Source organism: Micrasema longulum, unplaced genomic scaffold (assembly GCF_059751315.1).
Source record: "Micrasema longulum isolate JH-2025_06_02 unplaced genomic scaffold, ASM5975131v1 h1tg000594l, whole genome shotgun sequence".
NCBI classification, from domain to species: Eukaryota; Metazoa; Arthropoda; class Insecta; order Trichoptera; family Brachycentridae; genus Micrasema; species Micrasema longulum.
In genome coordinates, this window is record NW_028277790.1 from 175,724 (window position 1) to 202,257 (window position 26,534).

The following is a 26,534-nucleotide window of genomic DNA, read 5'->3' on the forward strand; positions in this document are numbered from 1 at the left end:
CTACACATTCTGGACATTGGGGCATAAAAACCAAAGGTGCTCTTAGAAGATTTTATATATGGCAGATTTTGACTTCTGGTGACACGGTTGGGAACATGAAAAGAAATTGATTGCAACAGAGATGGGACATCACTTAAAGCATTAAGTATTTTGAAAATGCACATAATGCATGGTTATGATGTCATTCTGTAGTTTATCAACTTTATTTTATAAAAATCATGAGTTGAGTTGCAAATGTAGTTTAAAATCATACTTCTGATGGTTTGAAAATAGTGCTTGGAAGCAAACATAGCAATATCCATCAGCCATTTTATTCTACCAATGATAGGCTTATGATTTAAATTCTCAAAATGGCCGTGCTATGCAAATATCAAGAAAGGTTTTTGAATTCGTGTTTCTATTCAAGCTAATTTATTAGTATCTTAAAGTTTAGGTTTAGTGAAAGTAACATTTCTACCATGAAGATTGTCTTTGGCATTAGTGTAGCAGTTTTTTCCCCTCGAAAACACCAAAACGAGAGTTTGTTATCTTTGCTTCCAATGCCATCATTTATTAGATTCGTTTGTACCTATTTAAATTTGATAATGTTTATTATTTCTTTTTTTTAAATGAAACTTCATAGTTAATTATTTTAATACAAATATCAACAAATATATATATTTTTTTTTATTAAAAAAGATATTAGCGTTCTTATAATTTACCCAAATATTATAATTTTGGTGACCATTTTCAACGAGTCGTAAATAACTCACTATTAGAAAATGGAAATCAAGTTGGGGTTGAGTGGGGTTCGAACCTCGGACCTCTGATCTGTGAGTCCGCAGCACTAGCCACGGGACCACAACCCGATTCAAACAATATAGTAAAACTTAACAAAAGAGATTTTAATGCTAAATTTATCAAAATCATTATTTTAATTTAGCGAGTACTCTCAGGTAAAAATCCTGCAAAAGAAAATCGACTGGAGATTTGTCGGTCTCATAGAATACTGGTTATTGCGTTTGCCAGGAATTAAATAAATGAATAATTGTAAAACATTAAATATCGATCCACCCTATTGTATTTTATCATGCCTTGTTGCCAATTATGCGATATCACGCAGTGGGCTCGTGGTTTGCACGTGCACAGCGGTCCAGTCTCCGTGAATGTACGGTAGCTTAAAACACATAAAAAATAACACCGTACCATCAAATAAAATAAAAAGGAGATAGTTTATTGTACCAAATAAAGGTGTCAAAAATACCGAAAAATGATATTTTAAAGTAATAATTTAGAAAATACATTCTCAGGTAGTTTTTTTAAACAATAATTTACCAATAACGCCCAATTTACACGTGCGCTGACAATTTCTTGTAAATAATTTGTTATAAAATTATAATTTATCATAAATGTTAAATTGATAATTAAGTACATATAATACGCATATAATTCGAATGAAAACACAATTATATATTATTATAAACGTCTTTACGAAATAGCTTAATTTGTGAAACGGTAACTGTTACTTTAAAAAAAAAACCGAAGTGCCCATCTCTAGTCCAAAGCATTGTTGTGGGGATTACGTATTCGCCCTACGTTCCTGAGTCCTGAGTCCTGAGGTCTGCGGGCGTTTTACACACCCCATTCGGCCTATGTTGCGACATGATTGATTTGAAATATTTATTTAAAATTGAGTTTTCACACCAGTTTCATAGTCCCTCGACTGGTACCCGAAGCGTTAAACCGATCATCTTACCTTTATGTAACAAAAATTATCAAGATACGCTGCGATTGGTGTACCAATGCAGTTCCCTATGCACCATTAGGTGCGAAAAGGGAATGATGATGATTCAGCCTTAAATTTGTGTTATTTTATAAAGTAAAATTGGTGAAATCTTGAAAGTTCTCAAAGTTCAGTGGTTTTTTCATATTTTTTTCATTTGTTAATAGACTATCAAAACCAAACAAAAAAAATATGTCTATGTAAAAATATGTATTGACGCTATGATTTTTTAACTCTTTTTGTTTGACTTCGTAAGGAATGAAGTAATAAGAAAAAACGGACTCGGCAAACTCCGGTGACAACTGTCATCAAGCGGAGGTGATACGGTTGGCTTATCCATGGACTGCGGATGCCTCCTGAGAGCTTTAACCACGCTTGCCTACTTCACAAGGCATCAGGTTCTCGATGTCCTGGACGTCCACTGCCGATTGTTCATCGGCAGTTCATGTGTGAACTACGGGACGCGAACCTGACTTGATCTTGATCCACTCATCGATCCGTGTGCAACCCCCCCCTATCCATTGCTTAATAGCAATTTTATACTGTGAGTACTTACTAATTGTCCTTATGAAATAATCTCCAAATATCGTTTTTTCTTTAAAGACAGTCGAAGATAACTCTGTTAACTTCCCTTTGTAATCAGGGCCCTAGTATGGAGAAATGCGCGATACAGGAAAAAATAGATTAGAGATGGCTTGTGGTGGCCATATCATCGGTATAGTGCAGCGAAGAATTATTTTATTTATTCATTTATTTTTTACAATTAATAAGTGTTACAAATACACTATCACATAAATAAAAAATAATCTCACAAAGGCGACCCGCGAAAAAAACTGTTGCATTAAAGAAGTTTGATTTTTTTAAGTAAAAGAAGAATATTTTTTCCATGGCCGGGCGGGTGAAGAATACTGTTCTGAGTGTGAAATATAACTATAATCTTAGACGAGTGTTTTCGACTCGATAGCTACTTTCACGTAAAAATCCTGAAAAAGGGAAATCGAGTGGAGATAAGTCTTCCTAGCAAAATATTGTTTGGTGCTGTCACCTTCCATTCTCGAGGTCCCGGGTTCGTTTCCTGGTAGAGTCGACATGAAGTATTAATGTAAAAGGTGGTACACTGAAATATTGAACTGTTCTTGGACTGGCACTGAGGTATAATACTAATCACCTTACCTCCGCGTAACAGATCATCGAGATGCGCTGCAACTGGAGTGACAATGGAGTGCCCTATGCATCAATGAGTGTGGTAAAAATATGAAGATGGTGAAAAAAAATAAGAGTAAGCACCTGTTTTCAAAGAAAATATAATTTAAATTGCATTGAATTAGGATCATTGTAAAATAGTGTTTTTTTGGTAAATCTTGTTTAACAAATTGCGGACATAAATATTAATCTGGATAAGATTCAAACATTTGTTTTGATTTATTTTATTTTGAATATTGAAATAGGGCACACATTTCATTTTGTTTATTATGATTCACAAACAATAAACAATACAAAGGACATTGGTATAATAATCACAAATTGTTATTTTAGATATTGTTCATCAATGATATGCGAACACAGCATGCACCAATAACGAAAAACCAAGTTCATAATAGTTTTTTTTTTTTTAATTGGCTAACTTAATTGAATTGATTGTTATAAAAGTTATCACAATAAATTATTACTTACGGTTATTACAAATTCTTTTACCTAACTAACATAGGTGACTATTTGATTTTATAAATTGCGTTGCAGGTTATTACAAATTCTTTTACCTAACTAACATAGGTGACTATTTGATTTTATAAATTGCGTTACAGTATTCCTATAATTATTTAATGTATCGTTAAAGATATCAATATCAGGGGCCTTATGCTAGACTCATTAGTCTTTAGAACCGTATGTGACTTCCGTAATTCGACGAGTGACAGCATTCTTGAACCACCCATACGAATGCAGTCGATCGAAAACCAATCGACTTTATCTCGAGTGCCACAAAGCACTCGACATTGACAATCGAATGCGACATGGTAACTTCAGCTGTCAAACTTCCTTCATGTAAAACTCGGGATTCATGTTTAAATGACGAGTAGGTATTTTTGTTGTATTTTAACTTAAAATTTACACTGATCAATGTTATGATGATGACGTTATGATGATGTTATGATGATGACTTAAAATTTACACTGATCAATGTTATGATGATGACGTTATGATTATGACGTTATGATGACGTTATGATGATGACTTAAAATTTACACTGATCAATGTTATGATGATGACGTATCAACAAATGTGCAACAAATATAACTACCCTTATTTTGAATCCATTATCAAATTGAGTTTCACTAGAAACATGATTTCAATTTTTTCGTTTGTCAATGTCTAAATACGTATTTGAGATATATATTATAAAATATGTTTTTAAAATTCATTAAATAAATATGAAATATTTCTAATAACATGTAGATGTGTGTTATGTCAAAGGCAAATAATAATTATCAATGCTGCAGTGTCTCAGTAAAACATTTTCTTTTATATTTTACATTAACAAAATATTCAACGGAAGAAGTCTGACAACAAACAATAAAGGTTTACGTGTGGCAGGAGACCAGGAGATCCATATATAAATACGGATTTGTTAGTGTTGCCACTTTCTCATTCGTCTTTGTAATTAAATTGTCGGAGGGTTTTCAAGAATAGCATTATGACAAAGCAATCGAGATGCCCAATCGACTATTGTCGAGTGGGTCACAATATGTCACATCTTTCCAGCGTAAGGCTCCAGCATTACCTTATACATTACAATACAATCTTAACATACGTGATAATGCATTAAAGTGCGCCATATTATTATTGAAGGTTGGAAGATAAAATTTTGTGTACGATCTCAATCGCTGACTGGGGAAATTCAGGGGTACATTCTCTAAACAAAGTGTAGAATCAAAATTGCAATTAATTATTTTATAAAGATATATCGAGTCTAAAATCATAAACATATTCTCATGTGTGCTCAAATTTTCAACGACACTTTCTTACGTGATACATGATTTTTTATTTGTTTTACTTTGAGTAATCGTTCTAGTAAACATCTTTATGGATATTATTATAAAATGTTGTTTGCGGGCTCGAAATTTTTTTTTGTTTCTTGAATGTTTCGATATAGCCGTGGGAAGAAGCTGGAATCTTTGCATCTGTGGATAATATCGCCACGCAGCCAATCTGCGATGCTTCGCTCGCACGGGAGGATGGAACGCACTCGAGAAACAGTTTTGCTCGTCCATTACTGTAATCTGTCGGCCAGTGCGGAACGCAGCACGCCCCATGATGTGGGGAATGATAAAAGCTTCTTACTAAAGCATCCGATGACGTCGAGGAAGCGCCGCGCCGGTCGGTTGGCAGCCGTCGCGCGGGAATTAATTTTAGAGTAGCATAGAACGACCAGTCCACCGCGGCCGCCCGCCAAACTCGCAGCGCGCACCGTGCCTTGTGTCAGTGAAATCTGCAGCCGCAAACACCCTAATAAAAAGACGACGAACGTTTTGAATTTTCGAATCTGTGAAAAGCAAGATGGCGGAAACAATCGAGGAGTCCTACGAGACTGCTGTCACTCGGAAGGTGGTGAGGACCAGTCTCAAGATCCAAGAGGTAAAGATATTTTGTCGGGGCTATTTTTGACTGTGTAGGAAGAATAGTGACCGAGTGAGTCGTTTGACAGGTGTATGATTTTCGCGGGACGGGTTACGTATGTCTTCAAAAAGACCGCGCGACGGACGCGGTTCGCACGAGGAAAACGCGGAAGGGCGCCGCGGCCGGCGGCGGCGCCCGAGCGCTGCGTTCGCCGCTCGCTCGGAAAAATGTAGGAAAACATCGGCTACGTAGGAACCGCAATACCGGGACAGGAAAACAGGCTAATTTATGCCGCTACACACTGTTTTACATTTTGCAGATGGAAAATTACCATGAAAAATAAAGTTTGACATACATAATGTAGGAACAGACATAACGCGTGTAGGCTTCAGATGATCGTAATATTATTTCTGTCACATTGCTCATTCTCATTACAAACATATCAATGACAATGAATGCTTTTTTCGGAATGTAAATGGATGCATACTAGCATTCTTCAATGTATGAAATAATAAAGATCCAACAATTTAATCAAATTAATAATTTCATTTACAAAAACACGTGTTGTAATGTCAAAAGATAAAAATATGTATTTACCTACAATCTATCTATACCTACACACACGTCATACCTGCATACTTCCTTTAATAAAATAAATCGCTGAAATCTCAAATACATACTTAGATAATATCACCTGTAGAATTAGATAAAAATTGTTACATGTTCTTTAACTATATAAACGAACAACACAATATGTTACTTATATAAATTACAAAATAATAATGTTATATTGACACATTTCGTGAGTTTAAAAATTTTGTTTGACCATTTATTTTGCTTATCTTTATTAATATCTATGAAAACCCTCTTTGTGGTTTAGAAAACAAAAGATGATGCCAACGAAAACAAATAAAACAGCTCGTCTACAAGACCAAAGCCAGAATACGCGAATTCGTCTCAGATTCATAGACTTTACGAATATTTACTCTACATATTTACATAAATAAATGCATCAGTGGGTGGGTACTTTCGTTTTCTTGGTATGTACAAGGAATGTACTGTAAATAATTGAACACAGTTCATTGGTTTATCGGGAAGTAAATAAAACAAATTCAGTCCATTCCATTTATAAAGTATTTTTTGGAAATCATTACACAGGGAGCGGAAATTTGGAAATGAAGTCACGCGTTTGTTGTGTTGATTTATGAAAATATATTTAATTACCTATATTGTTTCGATATTTTATATGAACAATTTACGAGATATAAAACACAACACATAATTGTTATGTACAAACTTCAGTATTTATTTATACATACGCCCAGTGGGCATTTACAAGGACGATAAATATTTTATTATGATTGATTTCAAAGGGGTAATTACTCTTATTTTCAAATATAGCAATCTCTCAATATGTATTCATTGGAGAAACGTAGAATGGAGATAGACCTTACTTAATGCTATAAGGGATGTCCCATCCTGCTGCGATCAATGTTTTTTAATGTCAGAAGTCAAAATCTGCTGTTTATCAAATCTTCTGAGAGCAACTTTTATTTTTATGCCCCAATGTCCAGAATGTGTAGATTAGTCAATTCGTCACACACCTTGGAATTCTTCGGGATAGATCTTCCAGCGTTTTGTAGATCTCTTCGCCATATAGCACATTTAGGGATGAAGATGGATTCGCATGGGTCAGCTCAAAGTCTTATATGTTGATCGTGTTTATGAATATATTGTAATGCCACTTAGATTTTTGTTCTGTTCGTTTAGTTTCTTGTACATATGTTTCTTCATATAACTGTTGTCAGTCTTAGGCCGTATATCAAATAAATAAATATGATAGAAAAAAACAGACATAATTTAATATGGTAAAAGTACAAGAATATGGATAAAATCATTGATATAGAAGGGAAGAGAGGGAACACAATTGGACAAGGTGGGAATGGAAGAGAGAGAGAGGTGGTTAAAGTTGAAATTGATTCAGTGATCTCATACAAAAAGAAAACTTGTTATCAAAGAAATCAAGACTAAGATATTTGTTGGCAGATCTAACAGTTGACTTTACAATATGAGTCCCCGAGAATCGCTCAGAGATATATTTATAAAAAATCAACATATCAACAGTCACATGTCAATATATCGATGAAAATTTAATGTACGTTTATAAAAATATTGTTGATTTTAGAAGAAACAGATTTTCATAGGTTCAACACTAGAAATACAGATATGCTGGTTGTGCCCACTACTAGACTGCAAAAATAAAAATTATTTTTCCTCAAACTGCGTTCGATTCTACAATAAGGTTACCTCTTGAAGTTCAGGCTTTGCCAACAAAAAAAATTAAAGATTTTGTCAAACACAGCCTGTTTGGAAAGAGCCACTATAGAGTCAATGAATATTTGCAGGACAAGACAGCGTGGCATTGAAAGGCGATTATTGATTTTAGTATTTTGGTTTTAATTCGTTTGATAGGTTTAATTAACTAATTGTTGATTTATATTTTAATGATTTATATTTAATTGATTTATATTTTATAGTTGTAATTTATTTATTGACAATTATAAGAGATTCGATGAATCCTTTGTATAAAGAAGAAGAATAATAAGAATTTTGCGCTAGGCTGATTGAAGAAAGTAACCAGCTCTATGGTTTCAAGTGTGTAAAAGTGATTTTCATTGAAGGTTTCTTGTTGGGATATTAATTTTTTTAGAGCATTTAAATAAAATACGAGTATGCAATATGTAAACAACACGATAAAAAATGTAATATTAACATGTTTAATGATTTAAAATATTGTAAAACTGAAACCATATCAAATAAAAATACTATCTATTAAACTAGTAATAGTATTTAAATGTCAACAGCCATTTTGTGGCACGATTATTCTTCAGTGATTTATTTAAAATCCGTGACTCTAAAAAGTAAACCAACTTGTTATTTGAATATATCATACCTATAACGTGATTTCGAATATTTAACTACTGGAGAATAATAATTTATCTGTGTCAATAATGACATTTTTAGATCGCTATTTAACGCTCGCTTGCGGCTGGCTTTAATTAATAATAAATAAGTAATTGATTACATTAATGCTTTCGATCGGAAATGAATGCGGTTCTGAAATCTTCACTAACCTGTTATTTACAAACATGTTCTAAATACTACTTTTTTATTTTATTATTATTTAGTATCTGAGTCGAACCGTAGTTCAGTGAAATAATAATTGTAGAAGAAAAAATATAATGAATAGAAATCCATGGTACGTATAAATATTTAAATAACGTCATTTTTACTGTATGTTTCAGCGAAATCGTTATCTTTATACATATATATATATATATAACTAACGGACCCGACAGACGTTGTCCTACCCGAACGTTGGCTTGCCTGCTATTAGTTTGGAAAAATACTTTTCTATGATAAGTAGGTACCTTGGTACTTGTTTATAGTTGAGTTCCAAAACATAAAATAAACGATTTTTGTGTATTTTTTTTTCCTTGATTAGGGCCTTCTACCAAAACTTGATAACATCGGCCAAAAACAAGTTACATTAATAAACATAAGAAAAATATGAAAAGAAAGGAATAACAATATGGATACAAACAATAGACAACAATAAAATAAGTACTAGAATAACATCAAAATATCAATTGTAATAATAAACACACATCCAAACCAATAAAAATTTCAACATAAATTGAAATAGGCACTAACAGAAAAACCCACCAAAACCTGATGGTGCCTATTCAACAGAAAAGAGAAACTTACAGTAAAATTAGAAGGAAGATAGAACTTAATAACTAGAAAAATTACAACAAAATATTAACAAACATAATATTATAATAATGATAAATTATAACTATTAAAATTAAAATTAAAAATTAAACGTCGGAAGTAATAATGACGTTAAAATATTTTACATAAACCTAAAAATGTAAGATAAATTTATTGTAAAAAATAAAGAATTAATTTAAACATAATTATTTCAATGACACAATTATTACAAATCATAATAGGGAACAGTTTGAACTTAAAAAAAAAATAAACAGAATTGATCAATAAACAATTTGTACAAGAAAAAAATTGAGATAAATGAATTGGAAAGGTTACAAAAAACATAAGAAAAATATCAAATATTTTTTTCCTCCCAGTCATTAGAGGACATGTAAAAAAAATGTGATTAAGATCTCCAATGCCTCCACATTCGCAGGCATTGGAGTCTAAAATTTTAATTTTAAAAATATGGGACGGAGTGCAACAGTGGCCAGATCTGATACGGCAAAAAGTTACAATCCTAGACCTATTGATTTTACACGCGCTATTGTACCAATGTTTGGAGGGAATATCAGGCTGGATATTACTATAAAAATATCCTTTTTACAATTTAGAAAAATTCCACTCCACTTTCCAAGAATCGAAATTAACTATTCTAATCAAATTAGAAATATCTGAGAAATCCACCCTGTCGCATTTTAAATTACCAACTTCAGATCCCCACCTTGCAAGAGAATCCGCTTTTTCATTGCCTGATATTCCAATGTGGCTGGAACCCAGGCGAAAACAATATTTTTCGCGCATTGATATAATTTAAAAAGAGAAGCAAAAATATTACAAATGATAATTGAAAAGTTAGAACTGAATGGGGTTGACTGAAGTAATTTTAAGCAGCTGAGTGAATCAGTAAAAATAACGGACTGCGAATAGTTCATTTTTTTAATATGGGTTTTTTGTGTAAAAACAGTTTGATTTTTAATGTTTACAAACAGCAATTGTTTTTTGTGGATCTTAATCAGATCTTTTCCTTAAATTTCTTATATTTTCCACCCATTTATTTATTTTTATTGGATTTTTGGTAAACTAAAGTAATATTAAATTTAAAAAAAATCAAAAATCAAAATAAAATAAAAATAACATTTTAAAAATCGTTTTCCTACATAAGTACAACCCTTTGTTGGTGAGAAGACTGGAGTTTGACGTATGCAAAAAGAATGCCATATTTGAAAATATATTTATTTTATGTTTTGGAATTCAACCATAAACAAGTACCTACGTTCCTACTTAAATGCAATATTTGAATATTATCAATTTTCAGTTTTGGAATTTAATCACAAACAAGTACCTAGGTACCTACTTATCAATGAAAAGTCTTTTTCCAAGCAAATTGCAGGCAAGCTAACGTTCGGGCAGGACAACGTCTGTCGGGTCCGCTAGTAAATAATATGTTTGTACACATAATTAAAAATAATAAGTAATAATGACACATTACATTATAAAGTACGCATTACTAAAGGCAGTAATAACATATCTATGGGGATTTGTATATTGGGTGTTAAACTAAGCTGTTTATTTTGTTTGCAGATAATTAGTAGAATTCCATTTCAAAATTTGGAAAGGTATCCAAAACAAAACACTTATTGGATTTAATTCTCCTTTTATTTTTTCAATACTTGTTAAATACCCATAAACTATTAGAACTAATATACACCTATATCTTTAAACAGCAATTATTGTTAGTATACATAAATAAAGGATATTTTGTAAATATTTATGTCAGTTTGATAAAATCAACATATTAAAACAAAGATGAAGAACATTTTAGAGAAGGTTAAATAGAAGTCTAGGCATCTACTGGGCTTATGACCTGTCATTGGCTGGTTTTTTAATTATTATTATTATTTTTTGTTTTTTTTTTTTACAATAAACATAAGTGATAAAACAGAGTAAAAAATAAAGCATAATTACATAGCAAAGAAATACATATCAATAGTAAAAATAGTAAACAAAAAAATCTCACAAAGGCATGGCCTGTTCGTGGGTATACAAGAAAATGTTAATGAATTTTTGCTCCTATAATAAATAATGGACATTTATAATATGTTTGTGCTACATAAGAAAGAAAAAATTAAATATTCTGTAAAAGATTACATAGTATTTTTTTTTATATTAATTAAAAAAGGAAATAAAAATTATGTTAAAAAAATACAAAAATATCCCTTATTATTAAAGGGCAATAAAATATATCATGGAAAAAAAGTTCATATCTTTAGTTTGAATCCAGGATAGAGCATGTTTTTTAAAAGAAGGAAAATTTTGAAAGTTTAGAATCAATGATATTATCAGTAAAAAAGAATTAAAAAAAATTGTGCCTATAAAATATGCATGTCTCTGTGCGAGCCACGTTTTACAATGTGGTATTTCTAACACACGATTCCTTCTTTGACTTGATCTATTTGAATTAATTGTAAATCAATTTTGGTTGTTGAATATATATTTTAAACATTGAAAACAATATATTTGTCTTAGGTGTAAAAGTTTAGCTTCTTGGAACAATTGGATTTATATAATTATATTATAATATTGGAAAGAGGGAAAAGTGCGATTTTTAAGTGGCCACTTTACACACTGTGTAACATTCACAATTCTGCCCATATTTGAACATCTATATCCCCTCAATTCTTTCATCTGTTGACTTTTGTAAAGTAAAAGAGCTGAAACCTTTATCATGCGGGTGAGATTTATCCGGCTGAACCGATTCACCCACTAGGCGACGCCTGAATCATTTTTACAATTCGTATACTTCTTCTTTTACCAGTTACAAAGTTGATGCTTTAAACATAGATAATATTTTTATATATATTTAAGTAAAATGGCTGGGTGGTGCGAGCTCAATTTTACTGTTTTATATAACACACATTAATTGTTATGAGTTATGAAATGAAAAACTAGCAGTTCACAGTGGAGTTCTAGTGCCAACTCTAATGTATGGAATTGAAAAAATGATGATGAAGGTAGGTTAAATGCTGTCGAAATGCTATCCCTCAGGCGAATGTGTGGTAAAACGATGTATGATAGGTGCACAAATGTCGAGATCCGTGAACTGTGTAAGGCTGAGACATGCATTATCGACAGAACAAAGAAAGGGGTGCTGCATTGGTTTGGACATGTAGAGCGAATGGACGGCGAAAGAACGTCTAAAAGAATCTACGATGCGAATGTTGATGGATGCAGAAAACGAGGAAGACCGAGAAAGATACGGCCCGATCAAGTCCATCAAATACTTGAAGAATACTTGTAGGAATAATCGGCGTGCGTGCATGAGAAGATGTATGAATGTAGAGGAAGCGAGGTCTGTATGCAAAGATAGAGTGGTATGGCGTTCTATTCTCTCTGCGTGCCCCCACGGGGAAACGGCGTGATGGTTTAAAATGTATAAAAAAATAAATGAGAAATTAAAATAATGCCTGTATAGCGGTCTCACGTCTTCTTTAGCCGCAAAGTGGATATAAAGTAAAGAAACAAATAACGCAGGTAATTTCCTTTTAGCACATTTTTGTTCGTGCGTATCGCCGTTGTTCCGAAGGTACTCGTGTTGTGCGTTGTGCGTTGTGCTGTTATGCATAATGTCGGTAATTTCAGATAACGCATTTCCGCTCCGAGAACGTTCTCTGTTCTCGCAGTGAAAACTTCAGAGTTGGCGTAATATAAAGTTGATTACACAAGACGGTTTCGTCCTCCGCCCGAACTTGCCGCGGGCACTGATTCAGAAAACATATTTCAATCTCTGTTGCAACGCTCGAGTAAACATTATTATTTGCAGTCACTCATTTGCCATCTTGAAATGGACCGCGGTCGCGCGATGCGCCACGATTTATCGAAAGACGCTTCTCTTCGATTATTTATTTATTTTTCATTTTTTAACACAACCGGAAACCATTTTATTTATCTTTAATGTCTACCAGAGAAAGAAAGACACAGAGCGGACACAGCCGAAGGGCGTGCATGACAATATGCATGAATGTGGAAGTAGCTAGGAATGTAAGTCAGGATAGACGTGTGTGACTATTCCTAGCAGTAGTTATTTAAAACTTAGAAAATGCCCTCAAGATTGAAATATATGCCTTTTTTAAAAAACATTGTTGACAAATACTGAATTTATTATTTTATTTTTTATGGAAATCATACAGTCTTTTTAACAAAATCAAGGCACAAGAAAACAATTTTTAAAAATAAGACCAATTAGAGATTTCACATTAATTTATTATGAATACAGAAGGAAAGGGGAAAATAATTGAAATATTATAAAAAAAATAAAAAAAAGTACCTAGATTAAAGTGAGAAGACATGGTATAGTTCCAACTTTACCTTCTTCCCCCTTTCCTCTGCTTCCATGATCATTTATATTTATATTTAAATATATTTCAACAGAGAGGGAAAACATTTTTGAGAAGGGAATATGGAAGTCTAGGCATTTACAGGGCTTATGACCTGTCATTGGCTGGTTATGGTGGCCACTTTACACACACTGTGTAACATTCACCATTCTGCCCATGTTTGAACATCCACATTTCCTCAACTGTTCCATCTGTTGACTTTTGTGAAGTAAAAGAGCTGAAACCTTTATCACCTACTAGGCAACGCCTGTGACAGGTCATAAGCCCTGTAAATGCCTAGACTTCCACATCCCTTCTCAAAAATGTTTTCCCTCTCTGTTGAAATACATTTAAATATGAACAACTCCCTAGGGAAGAAACTCAGCCAGTCTGCAAGCATTTGGACATAATCAAACATTTATATTTATCACTAAAAAATTCACAACCAATTTTTCAATTCAATTCATCACTGGTTGTAGATGTAGGTAAAAGTTAAAAGCTAAGCGGGAGATAAATTTAAAATGTCTTTTATAGGTCTGATAAAACTATAATATTTACAGTGTAATACGTCGATGTCCCTAAAACTGTCATTTTGGGTAGTCTGTATTCTTCGAAGAGTGCTTTTCTTCATATAATTGGTCTGTGAGGACGGAATGTCGAAGAGTACAGAATGACGAGTTCTACGGGCAGGGACACAATATGAAATGCTTATTGCTATTTAACAATATTAGTGTGTAATACATATAGTTCTATGTATTACAACATATAGTTTAGTAAAAAACAGCATTTATAGATATTATTCCTGGCCGATTATCTTTCTTTCCCGTCTTTCCCTTGACCCATCCTTATTGTACCTACATAATATCAAGATTTATAAAAATAGAACATTTGGATTTTGAACAATATAAACACAATTTTGACATTTCATCACATTGCATAAAACAATCTTGGAATTGTCACGTATCTATGTGATAATTTTTCAAAAATCATAGTTATGGTGAAATTTCATCATCCAGTTCACCAATATTGAAGAACATCCTCAGCGCGTCAAAGGTAGGTCCTTTCCCGTGCTCCTTTCCTTTATTCAAACACTCCAACTTTGTACAAAATTGAATAATATTCGTTTTTGCATTATACAGTCCGCTTTTTGTTAACAATGAAAAGAAATTAAAAAACGTCTGAACATTTTTTTTATTTAGAAAAATTAGACTTCACTGGAACCTCTTTTTACACGAGAGATTTGTTTCACCTAGTACCTACCGTGTAAAAAAACAAAAATTACAATGCTGAGTAGGTTTCCTTGTAAAAAAATATTTTTGGGATTTAAAAAAAAACTGAAATTGTTTATAACTTATTGTACCTTATTTTTTTTTCTTAAATAAACATGGCATCAAAATGCTTTGAAAATTCGTAACAAAGATAATTTTATTAATATTTCAAGCATTAACTTTGTGGCCAAACGTTTTACTAAATGTTATCAAATATTTGTATATAACCCCTCACCGACTTTTATATGTCTACCGGTTTCGAGACGCACCCGTCTCTTCGTCAGGACACCAATTAAACCAACATGCAAACCAACATGCAAAACCCACTGTACACCTTCACCACAGTTGTTGCACAAAAATATAAAACCAACACGACATGCATTTTAATAAGTACGTGCACTGATTAGGACAAACATTTATTTATTAAATTATGAAAATATTCTATGTTTGCGAAATAATTGAAAAACGGTAGAGGGGTTGGAAGGAGGGGGTACAAATATTTAATAACATTTAGCAAAGATAATTTACTGTCACTATAATATATTATACGCCAAGTAAGTAAAAAGGCGATGTAGGCCATTCCAATAGCGAATAGTATAATTATATTACTAATATATAGTTGAATGTGTTATTTCGAAACCGTGTAAAACGAGGTTCCAGTATATTTACACTTTACGGAATCAACTGATTTACACATGCGGCAAACGCAGATTTTTTTTAAATTCACAGGTAAAATAATCTATGTGAATAAACATAATATAATTTTACAAAAACACAAGAGCTTAGAGCTTAGAGTTTACACGCGGACAATGGTAGATTCCTGGGACAAAACAATATTGTATTGTCTACGTGTAAACGGCCTTAAGACGTATCACATTCACCCTCAAGGTACCGACTTTGTTATTAACCTTGTTTATTAACAAACTCTATTATTCTTTATTAATAAATATTACGATGCTTGCGCAAATGTTCACAAGATACGATTATTAATAATAATTAAAGATACAGTAATGGTATTTATCGAATACATATTACAAATAATATTAAACAAATGCTATATGAATCAACAAGTTTGCTGATTTTTTTTTTTTTGAAATGGTAGAAAGTTTGTAAAACTCCAAATCGATAGAAATAAAATTCTCACTTTGAAGGTTTCCCTTTAAAAAAAATCGTGATGGCTCGTTACAATTGTATTTTTTATTTTTGGCGATTTTAAGTCGATCGGTTGAATATTAAGAATATTAAATGACTATGTAGGAACTTGCGGACCGGAACGTAGATAATGTAGGGCGAATGGGAAGCGGGGACTTGTAGTGGTCATAGCGGTCCCCGAAACCGGTATTGTGTCGTGAGAGGTACCCTTCATTATTTAAAGCAACGCTGATTGAGAACCGCATTTAGTAAATTTAGTTGGAATACCTACCGTAAAAAAGATACCACGACTGTTCGGACCGGGTTCTTATATAGCCTACATACGGGTACTCGTATGTAGGCTATATTTGCTGTCAATATTTTTGACATCTACACGGCAGAAAAAATCTGAGAAACTTTAAATTCTACTCTCCTTCTCTCAGTGGGGAACAAACATTTCTCACAAACGAAACAATAAAAACAAAATCATCTTTATTAGGATGGATTGCCAATTAAAAAAATAAAAAATACAAATCAAGAAATGCACCTTTTCTGGCCACCTTCAAGAAACGCCTGAAACATAACTATATATCCTTAGAATTCTGACTTTCCTTTATTTTATTGTTTTTTTTAAATATCTATTTTTATTCCTTTTCTTTCCTTGGTTCCTCTAAGAGGGAGATCTCTTTCTAAACTCATAACCTGATTCCACATCCCTAATCCTTTTATATGTATAACAGAATGTACTAATGTTTTTAAGTCAATATTGCCACAAAAATTTAAAGTACCTATTTCAAAATATAGAAACAGGACGTGCGAATTGAAGAATTATTTTTTCCAGAAGTACTTTGAATAAATAATGTTAGTTTATAGAGAATGTGCATCTTGAACATATACCTTTTAATATTTCACCGTTTTTGCTTGTATATGTAATTTTTAATACTATTTAAATGTTATTTGTGTTTTTTTCTTTTTATATACTTTTTTTGGCTTGTATACATAATTTCAATTTTTTCAACGTTTTTGATAAAAAAAATTAACCTGTATTGGGTGTGCGCATATTTTGTTAATTAAAAAAAATGATTTTATTTTGTACTAGTTCAGTATGTATATATACATCCATGTAATTTTTAAACTTTTTCAATTTTCTTTTCCAGATTGCATAATGTAAACATTATTTTGAATTTATTTCCATGCCTAGTATTCTGTTTATTCTGTTATTTTCAAGTATTTTTCATACCCTTTTTAATTTGTAGTATATCATAATTTTAATTTTTCTGCTTTTGTTAAATAATATTATAGTTTAAAATTTAAAAACGTCTCTAAAAAAATTATTATCTGTATGTCCCTAAATGAGTTTTTTTTAAAAAAACTCCTTGGGAATATTGTATATAATTATGTATAATATGTTTTCAATATAATAAAAAAAATATGTGCAAACCTTCTCTTCCCATTAAAAAGAGTCGGTTATTTTTAATTAATTAGGTTTTTTTTTCATGCACGTATCTTTCGATACATATTTTTGTTTTTTGGGACAAATTTTTGACCAATCTTTTTTTTAAATCGTCTGTTTTTTGGTTGGCTGGAAGATATTGCTTTCAGCAATAAGTCCTCTAAAGTAGTTATTCTTTGTATTTGAAGATTTAAATACATAAGACAAGTAGAAAAATCATTTTAAAGAGTTTGACTTTAAGTTTTCTAAACCACTTCAATCCTCAATCTCACAAAAAGTCTCGATTTGAAAGTGAATATATTTATAATTTTATTATCTGTCTTGCATTCAATTTTCCGATTCCTGAGTATTATTTTAGGAATTTTGCGAAACAGTTTATTTTGAAATGGTAATTATTAAATCCATATCACATTTTTTTTAACCAAAAAGTTTAAAGACAGGCATATATAAAATTTCAACATGGCATGCGATAGTGTAGCTAACTCAAAACTGATAAAATTTTGACAGTATTTTGATTTAATCCAATTAGAAATCAGAATTTATAGATCATGTGATTTTGTTTAAAGATTTTCTTCCTTCATCGGTTTATCAAGCGGAAAAAAAATCACGAGTCGTTGATGATGAGATAATCAAAATAATTCTTTCAATATGCTTATATAATATACTGTAAAAGAACAGCTCAGCAACAACGACTGACTGTCTATTAAAATAATATAAATAGTTCGTGAATCTTCGCTTGAATTCGTTCATCAAAATGTTTCAAAATCAGCGTGAAACGATAATTTATTTAACAACTGTGAGCAGCCAAAAAAAATATTTTACGTTGTGAAACATTACTAAATCTATTCGCCAGTGCATACAAGATAACAAAAACTGTCGAATTTTTATCATTTTAAGGCTGGAATATTTAACAATGTTATGTGTGGTCTGTATTGTTGTATGGCTGTGAGACTTGGACTCTGAAAGTGAACACTATGAATAGGCTGGAGGTTTTTGAGATGTGGTTGCATTGCAGATGCTTAATATATCTTGGACAGACCTAATAACGAATTCAGAAGTCTTAAGTCGAGCTAGAACGAACAGAGAACTCTTAACCACCATAAAAGCTCGTAAAATTTCATATCTGGGGCATATAATGCGTGGAGAAAAGTACCACTTGCTTCATTTAATTTTGAAAGGCAAGATTGAGGGTCACAGAGGGGCTGGAAGAAGACAGATGTCCTGGCTGCGAAATATACGAGACTGGACTGGCTTCAGGACTGTGGAGCAGATTTTCCGGGCAGCACAGGACAGGGAGACTTTTTCCAGAATGATTGCCAACGTTGGGGATACCTGACAGGGCACTAAGAGAATGATATTTAACAATGACAGGGAGATAAACTTAATATAACATATGTCATATAAAATGCCCACATATAGTTTATATAGCAAAGGTAATATTTAGTCTAGAAATGTTTTTAAAAAAACTTGTTGTGTTAACTTTGTTTTCCCGAAATAACATATGTATGCCATTAACGTGTTACATTATGCTGAATTTATTATTAGTTTCTCATTAATTTGAATAAAAATAGATGATACAGTTCCACTGATCAGTTCCTCGCATAATTTTGTTTTATCGGAACATTTTGAGGCTTAAATTTGGTATAACTATGTATGTGCATTTTTGTAGTGTAATTATCATGCAGTAGTATCAGTATTTTATATTGGCGAAAGAGGATATTACTACGCATTTGTATTATACACGCATCTGTCACGACAAAATATTGTAGTATAGATGATTTGTACAATAATTTTAATAACTATCACTTTTATTTACTGACTAAGCAAATATGAACTCTCATAATTTAATTAAATGGGCCTTGACAAAATCACGAATTTTGTTACATCCATCAAAAATGGCCTTGCAAAGATTTAGTACAGTTGAAATAATGCATTTACACGATGGCGTTCTTTTTAACTAAAATTCTTGGAATGTAATATCGCAATCTGAAAACAGCATTGAGATAAAGTATCCTATTACCGTTGTTTATTTGACTTTGTCTCGGTAGAACATGACACAACATGACAAATAAATGTTGGCAGAATTTTATGAAGGCAATAGAAAATTCAGGGATTCGTAGTTCGAGGATTGTAATGCAGTAAGGGGAATAATATATTTACAGTAATGGGGATCTATACAAAGAGTTTTGCTGTGATCAGATTTAAAAACGCATTATCAGATTTTAGTTCAAAAGGGTGTTCGCCAGGGATGTATACTTTACCCTGGTCTCTTCAATATATATGGAGAGTATTTTTTAAAAAAAGCTCTAGATGGCTGGGAGGCCGGTTTCAGTATAGGAGGCAAAAAATTCTCAAACCTGCGGTTTGCTGATAACACAACAATGGTGGCGACTTGTGAGTCCGAGACGAAGATTCTTTTAGATCATGTTGAGAGGGAAAGTCTGCCACTCGGTTTGAGTATCAATCGAAGCACGACCAAACTAATGGTGATCGATAGAGCGAATAAACTTTCTTCATGGAACATATTAAATCATCTTGAAAAATTGCACGACTTTGTCTATTTGGGCTCAAACATCAGTGACGCCGGTGGTTGTGACGAAGAAATTAAAAGGCGGATCGCTATCGCTAAAGATGCAACGGGCAGACTTGTCAAGTAATGGAAGGATCGAAGCATTATCAGAAATACGATGATTCATTTTTTTAAAACTCTGATTTTCTTCATATTTCTGTATGCAAAAGGAACATGGACATTGAGATAGTATTTAGTTGTTTTCTCATCTGCACTGCAGAGCCTACATCTAGAAGTTTCAGAATAGTTCATTCTAGCAAGGTGTTTATTCAATCCGCGGTGCCCTGTAAGGGTTCTAGTGATAAACCTTCGCTTGATTTTGTCTGAGTTTAATCAGGTCGAAAGCAAACCATAGCGAATTCCTTCGCGTGGTGCTGACCTTTCGCCTGAGAATTATGCTCTGCTTTCAGGCCCATGACCTAAGTTCATTACGAGGAGCACATTTGCGATGAACTCGTTACATTTGTACTAAAATAATAACAGTCGTATAAAATGCATTGGTTTATTACATATAAATTAGACCTCCTCTATAATTTCTACATTTTTAGCAAAAACAAAAACATAATTTAAGACTAACATTAAGTTTAGTATGGAAACATATATAAGTGGAAAGTAATATGCAATACTTGTCTTCTTTGGCTTGACCACCTGTTAGTATTATAATTAATGACGTACATATTTTCTTCGTGACTTGGATTAATCCACGCAAATTAATAAAGTATACAACGCAATTTTCTGGCAGAAATTTTTATATCCAGAAGATAAGCGGACATGAATGACGAAAATTCTAAACAGATTTTTATTATAATTTACTTTAATACTTACGGTAAAAAGAAGTGAAAATTGTGTCATTTTTTAAGGATGAAATAAATTAAATAAAAGTTGTGTTTTTGCATAGATTGTCAGGAAGGTAAAAAATATTTTAAAACCCTAAAAACCATACAGCTTTGAATTCACAGTAAACTGGCCATAGACAGTATTTTTTACTCTACTACGCGTCTTACTTACACGGCAATGTTCACGCGACAACGCTCTTCAATTTCAAACAATCGACAAAGCATAATCTCTTTTTAATTATACCTCAGTGTATTTTGAGTATTAAAAATCAGGATTTACTAGGAAAACGATTTTCGCTTTCGACTCGATGGATACTCTCGAGAAAATCCGGTTGAGATAAGTCCGACTCGTGGTGCAGTAGTTGGCATGTTCGTCTGCCGTGTTCGATGGCTTGAGTTTGATTCTTGGCGAGGTGGACGTAAAAAAATGATTATAAAAGTGGTTTAAACCGTAATTAATAAATTAATCGTAATTATACGATACGCTATAACTTCCTGGGGGTTACCAAGTGAAACAAATATTAATTTTATTTAACTTTGCAAAATTCTATGATCAAAATGCTACTACCTAAAAATGTATACCGCCAGAGACACAATATTTCAATATCATTGATGTATAAATCTGTAAATAAATTATCGGTTAGGGCTCTACTTCGGTACGAATTATTGTCAGCATTTTTTTTTTAAAGAAATATTTGCGTTCTTATGATTTACCCAACTATTTAATTTTGAGGGCCATTTTCAACGAGTTGTAAATAACTCACTACTAGAAAATGGGAATTGAGTTGGGGCAGAGTGGGATTCGAACCACGGACCTTTGGTCCGTGAGTCCGAGACACTAGCCACAGGACCACAACCCGATTTGATCATGCGTCGCACTCTGAGTATAAACACAAGTTAGTACATGATTACAACACCAGGTTTACTAGGATGTAAAGGCTAGCCGTTCCTAGATATTGCAATAAATATGGCAAAAGGACACTGCAATACAGTACACCTAAAATATTTAACATGTTACCAAACAATATTAAAAAAAACTGAGTTAAATACAGGAGTGAGACGTTTTCTCAAATTATGGTTAGTAGAAAAAAGTTTTTTGTATTAGTGATACTCGTAGTTTTTAATTTTTAATAATGTAATATGTAATGTTTTTCAAGTAAAATTATTATTGATGTAGGTTAATTGTGAATAATCGATGCAATTTATAAGAACCTGCTGACGAGTTGTATGTATGCAACTCAGCAAGACTTTAATTTAATACTATTTTGTAAATAGTTTTGAAAAATAAATTTTTAAAATATATTGTTAATAGAACTGACACTAAGTGTAAGATTGATCTCTTAAACTTCCTGTAACATATGCTTGAGATACACTGCGTTTACTTTACCAATGTAGTGTCCTAAGCACCACCAGGCGCGGATTTGGGTTCGATGATGATTTGCAATACTCGAAAAGATAAGTTGTCTTATTTAAACTGAATCTAAATGTTCATCAGTAAAAAAAAGTCTCTAGATGACCCAAATTGCTAATGATAAACAAAAAAATGCATAATTTAAAACAAATAAAAATTATTTCACTTTGTAAATATGGCAGGTGACGAGTTTATATGACGAGGGAGGAAGTTCTATAGAAATGATCCTGCAAAGTATAGTCCTGACAGGGCACTGCAGATTAAACAAATACCTTGCTAGAATGAACCCTTCCGAAACTTCTAGGTATAGGTTCTGCATTTCAGATGAGGAAACACCTATACACATTATATGCGAATGTGATGCTTGGCATCATAAAAGAAGCCTCAGGATGTTAAAAAACTCGCCCCCTACCCAATAGCTCAATATTGTACGGATCTGGGCTTGGAGGAGGAGATTTAGCAAAATGTGAACTCTCGCCTTCCACACAGAAGCCAGGTTCTCTATAGACCTGTAGCTTAATCGCAAATTACGATCGACATGCTTAAAAACATGCCAAGCATTTGAGAGATCACAATGAACAATACTGAACATGCTTAAGTTATCGCAGTCATAAGTCAACGCGAGTGTAATCTGTAAGTCAACGCTCGTGCCGGTTTGTTTTTTGTTTTCCTCGTAAATAAATACAGGTCGCGGGCGAAAAATCGGCGTTTACTATTAAAAAATAATACAATATGTTGTATTTGCAAAATAGTATGGAGTATCTAATACAAAAAAGTAAAATATAATAACAATTACTATGACCGCCGGCTGAGCGCAATCAACAGCATAATAAATAATTAATAAAAAAAATAAAATAGCGGTTTCGGAATATTTTCCATATTTACACCGGCGAAATTCAAATATGTAATTGCGCAGCAGGATTATACGTCGGCGTCGTTAAACTTTAATATTTTGACATTTAATGTAAGTTGTTCACGGATGTTATTATTATTATTTGACACTTTATATACATATACAATAAATATACATATAAGGGCGGGCATATTGCCTTAAGGAAATTTCTTCCTACCTACCCAAACCGTTCAGTTTGAGAAAATTAGAAATACATGGACATATTGAATCTTACAATTTTATACAAAAATTAAAAGCAAAGATTAACAAAAATAAATATATGTATAAAAAAAAAATAACACTTTACTATGAAGAGAGGAGAGGGGATGGGAAGGAAAGAAGAAGGATAAAGGAACAATTTAAATATTTAGATAGTGACATTTCAATCTTGACTTAAATGTAAATAAAGAAGGGGCGTCTCTAACATTAGTGGGTAGATTACTCCACAATCGAGCGGCTACTACTGTGAAAGAGGAGGCGAAAAAATTAGAGCGATGACAGGGTATTAAAAGGGTTCTCTCGTTACTAGAACGAAGAGATAGTCCGTGTTGTGAAAGAGGTTGGATGAGCTCTCTCAGATAAACAGGCGAAGTGGGATTATTTAAAATATTGTGAAGAAGTGATAGAATGTGAATGTTTCTTCTATGCCTAATACTAAGCCAGTGTTGCATTGTTGCATTGTGATCGCGAATACGATAAACAACCATGGTGATATATAGTTATCACGTCGCTTATTAGCACGTCGATAGTTATTTGTGATTGAACTACTGGGCTTGGGGGCAAAAACTATTCACGGGGACCCGTCACAATAGATCTTCACAGGTCGCAGTGACGTCAGGAGCTCGCACTGACCCCCACCACTAAGAATAAAAATAAATATGGTAGGATTGGTTCATTCTGTTGACTGCTATTTCGGTCATTTAGACTAAAATAAATTAAATATTTTTAAACGTCGACTCTCAAAAACGAAGCGAATGTGTTTCTGATAACCGATGTGTATTCTATCATAAAGATGAAACAAACCTATAATTTTAAAATGCTCTTAATCATAATAATTTGTATGAAGTCATATATTCCATTAGCTCTAAATAACATCTCACACACATGCACACACACGTGCACACACATACTCACCCTAATACAAGCCGCTCGAGACCTAACAGAGAAAATCTTTTCTCAAGGATTTTCAACTACAGGGTGACTGAAATGTAACTTCGTTATTGGATATTAATTAAAAATATATTACTCAATAAAACTTTAAAGTTATAAATATATATTTGGTAATGCTAGATAGAATATATTGAGATTTTATTATCAATACTTAAAATAGGTAGGTACAAATTAAAAATTTATTTTTGTTTATTTATTTATTAACACACACGACACGCAGTGCCTTTTACCTTACTAAGATACATGTTAAAAATAATATTATCACTTCAATTATTGTGAAAAACATAAAAATCAAATTGAAAATTTTTGTGTTACATAAATACTAAAACACTGCAGTTTCAAATAAAAAACACATTAAGACATACAAATTTAAAAAAAATCAATGTGTGCAGATAAATTTTAAAAGGAAAATAATTTTGCAAATTTTTTTCTTTAAGAGGTGCAAAATATATTAAATATAATAAAATTCTTTTATGTCTGAACAAATATATTTTTTAAAAAGTAATAATAATAACAATTAAAATAATTTAAAAAATAAGTGGACACGTACATATGGCAAAAAATAGTACCCATATAAAAGTAAACATAGAAAGCACTTTAATCTAAAAAATGTAAATTACCGTTTACCATCTTTGAAATGATTAAATACAGTTAATTTATATAAACAATACTTTATGTTTAAAATGTCAGCAACGTCGGAATAGTTATTGCCGAGTACATGGAGTTGATTCAGAATAGCATTATACGAGTATACTGTTCGCGAATTGTTGCAACTAAACGGAGGTACTTGACGAGTCCTTCGTCCAGGTACCTTGAAGTTAATGAGTGCCAATAGATTTGGGTAGTCCATGTTAAGTTAACAGTCTTAAATAAATTCAGTTAATCTATATTTTTTCTCCTCTCCAATAAGCTTCTTTTATGTTTTATTAAAAAAATCTAGTTGTAAAAATCATCCCCATCACCATTTTCAATATCTGCTCTCTAGTTTGAACATATGGGGTCCCCAAAGATCCTCCGAGCATCTCTGTCAGCTTCTCGCGTCCCGTAGTTCTGAAATGACCTGATAATAGGTAAGCCTGGTTAAGGCTTTCTCAATAGGCATCTGCAGTAAATGTCCAAGCCAACAGCATCGCTTCCACTTAATGACAGTAAAGTTGTCGCAGTTTTAAAAATACTCTTAATTATTTTTTGCCTTTGCCTTTGCCTATTCAAAATATTTAAAAATTATATATTTCGTCAGGAATTCTTTTATATTTTTTTATTTGGACCATTAAGAAAACAAAGGAAAAATGCTGCCCTTGGATAAGTATTCGTTAATGTAAAATAAATCAGAATAAACATGTATTTTTTTACAAAAAGTAATATTGCTCAGTAAAAAAAGAATTGGAATCATAATAAAGAGAAAACGGTTTTTCGAGTACAATCTTATTATTTCTATAAAAAATTACATAGATTCTACGACAAAAATGTGTTAAAATCAATATGTTTTTAAATAGTTATTAAAAACCACAACTTATCAGTTATGTGCCTAAGTAATCGAGTAAAATTGATATAAAGTTAAAAATTGGATTAATTCTATAAAAAGTATATTTTCCCTTAATAAAAACTCATGAAATTTGTTGTCTGGAACATGTTCATTTATGTACCCACGCTAAATCATAAAATACTGTTTTCAAAGCGTTTAAGCTTTAAAAATAAACTTAACTAAAACACGCCATGAAGAATTTTCAGAAAGAAGTACGGAGATTTTAGTGCAAATAAAAAATGTGTTGAAAATAGGTCAATGAATTTACGAGAACACTGTTCCTGGGTTCAGCGGAGCGAGCCAAATATTGGCACTAGGAAAATTTAATTATCTTTATAGACATAATTTATGAAATTCTAATCTTCTCTTGATTTAGTTATTGAAAATTTAAAAGTAAAATCCATACAAATTTAATTCACCATCTGAACTTCAAGTAGGTAACTACAGAACTGAACTTTTTTTCTAAGATTTCAATGTATTCAGGAAATGATCGGGTTCACCCCATCAAAAATATAATAACACTATTGTTTAAACCTTTGATAAATAAATATGGTATTTTACAAAATTATAAACTCTTTCAGCAAAAACATAACGTCAAAAGTGTTCAAGATCCTTTACCCTCTATTATAATTTACAAAGATTTTATAAGTAGAAAATCTAAGGAGAAATCTCTCCAGAGAAGATGTGTATTTTAGATTTCATTTTGATTATGTACTATACAGTTTTATAAGACTGAATAGGGATTTTATATC

At 32.1% G+C, this 26,534-nt stretch overlaps 1 protein-coding gene across 4 annotated transcripts in view; it reads left to right on the forward strand.

Annotated features, from left to right (window-relative positions):
- Positions 1-4,510: 4,510 nt before the first annotated feature.
- tmod (tropomodulin) overlaps positions 4,511-26,534 on the forward strand; it is a 208,538-nt gene continuing 186,514 nt past the window's right edge. For all 4 annotated transcript variants that reach the window (XR_015822639.1, XM_088228548.1, XM_088228547.1 and 1 more), the window contains exon 1: positions 4,511-5,395. Coding sequence is in view for 3 of the 4 variants with exons in the window: in XM_088228548.1 (XP_088084674.1) it covers positions 5,318-5,395 (78 nt within the window). In the remaining variant the exon portion in view is untranslated. The remainder of the gene's footprint in view (positions 5,396-26,534) is intronic.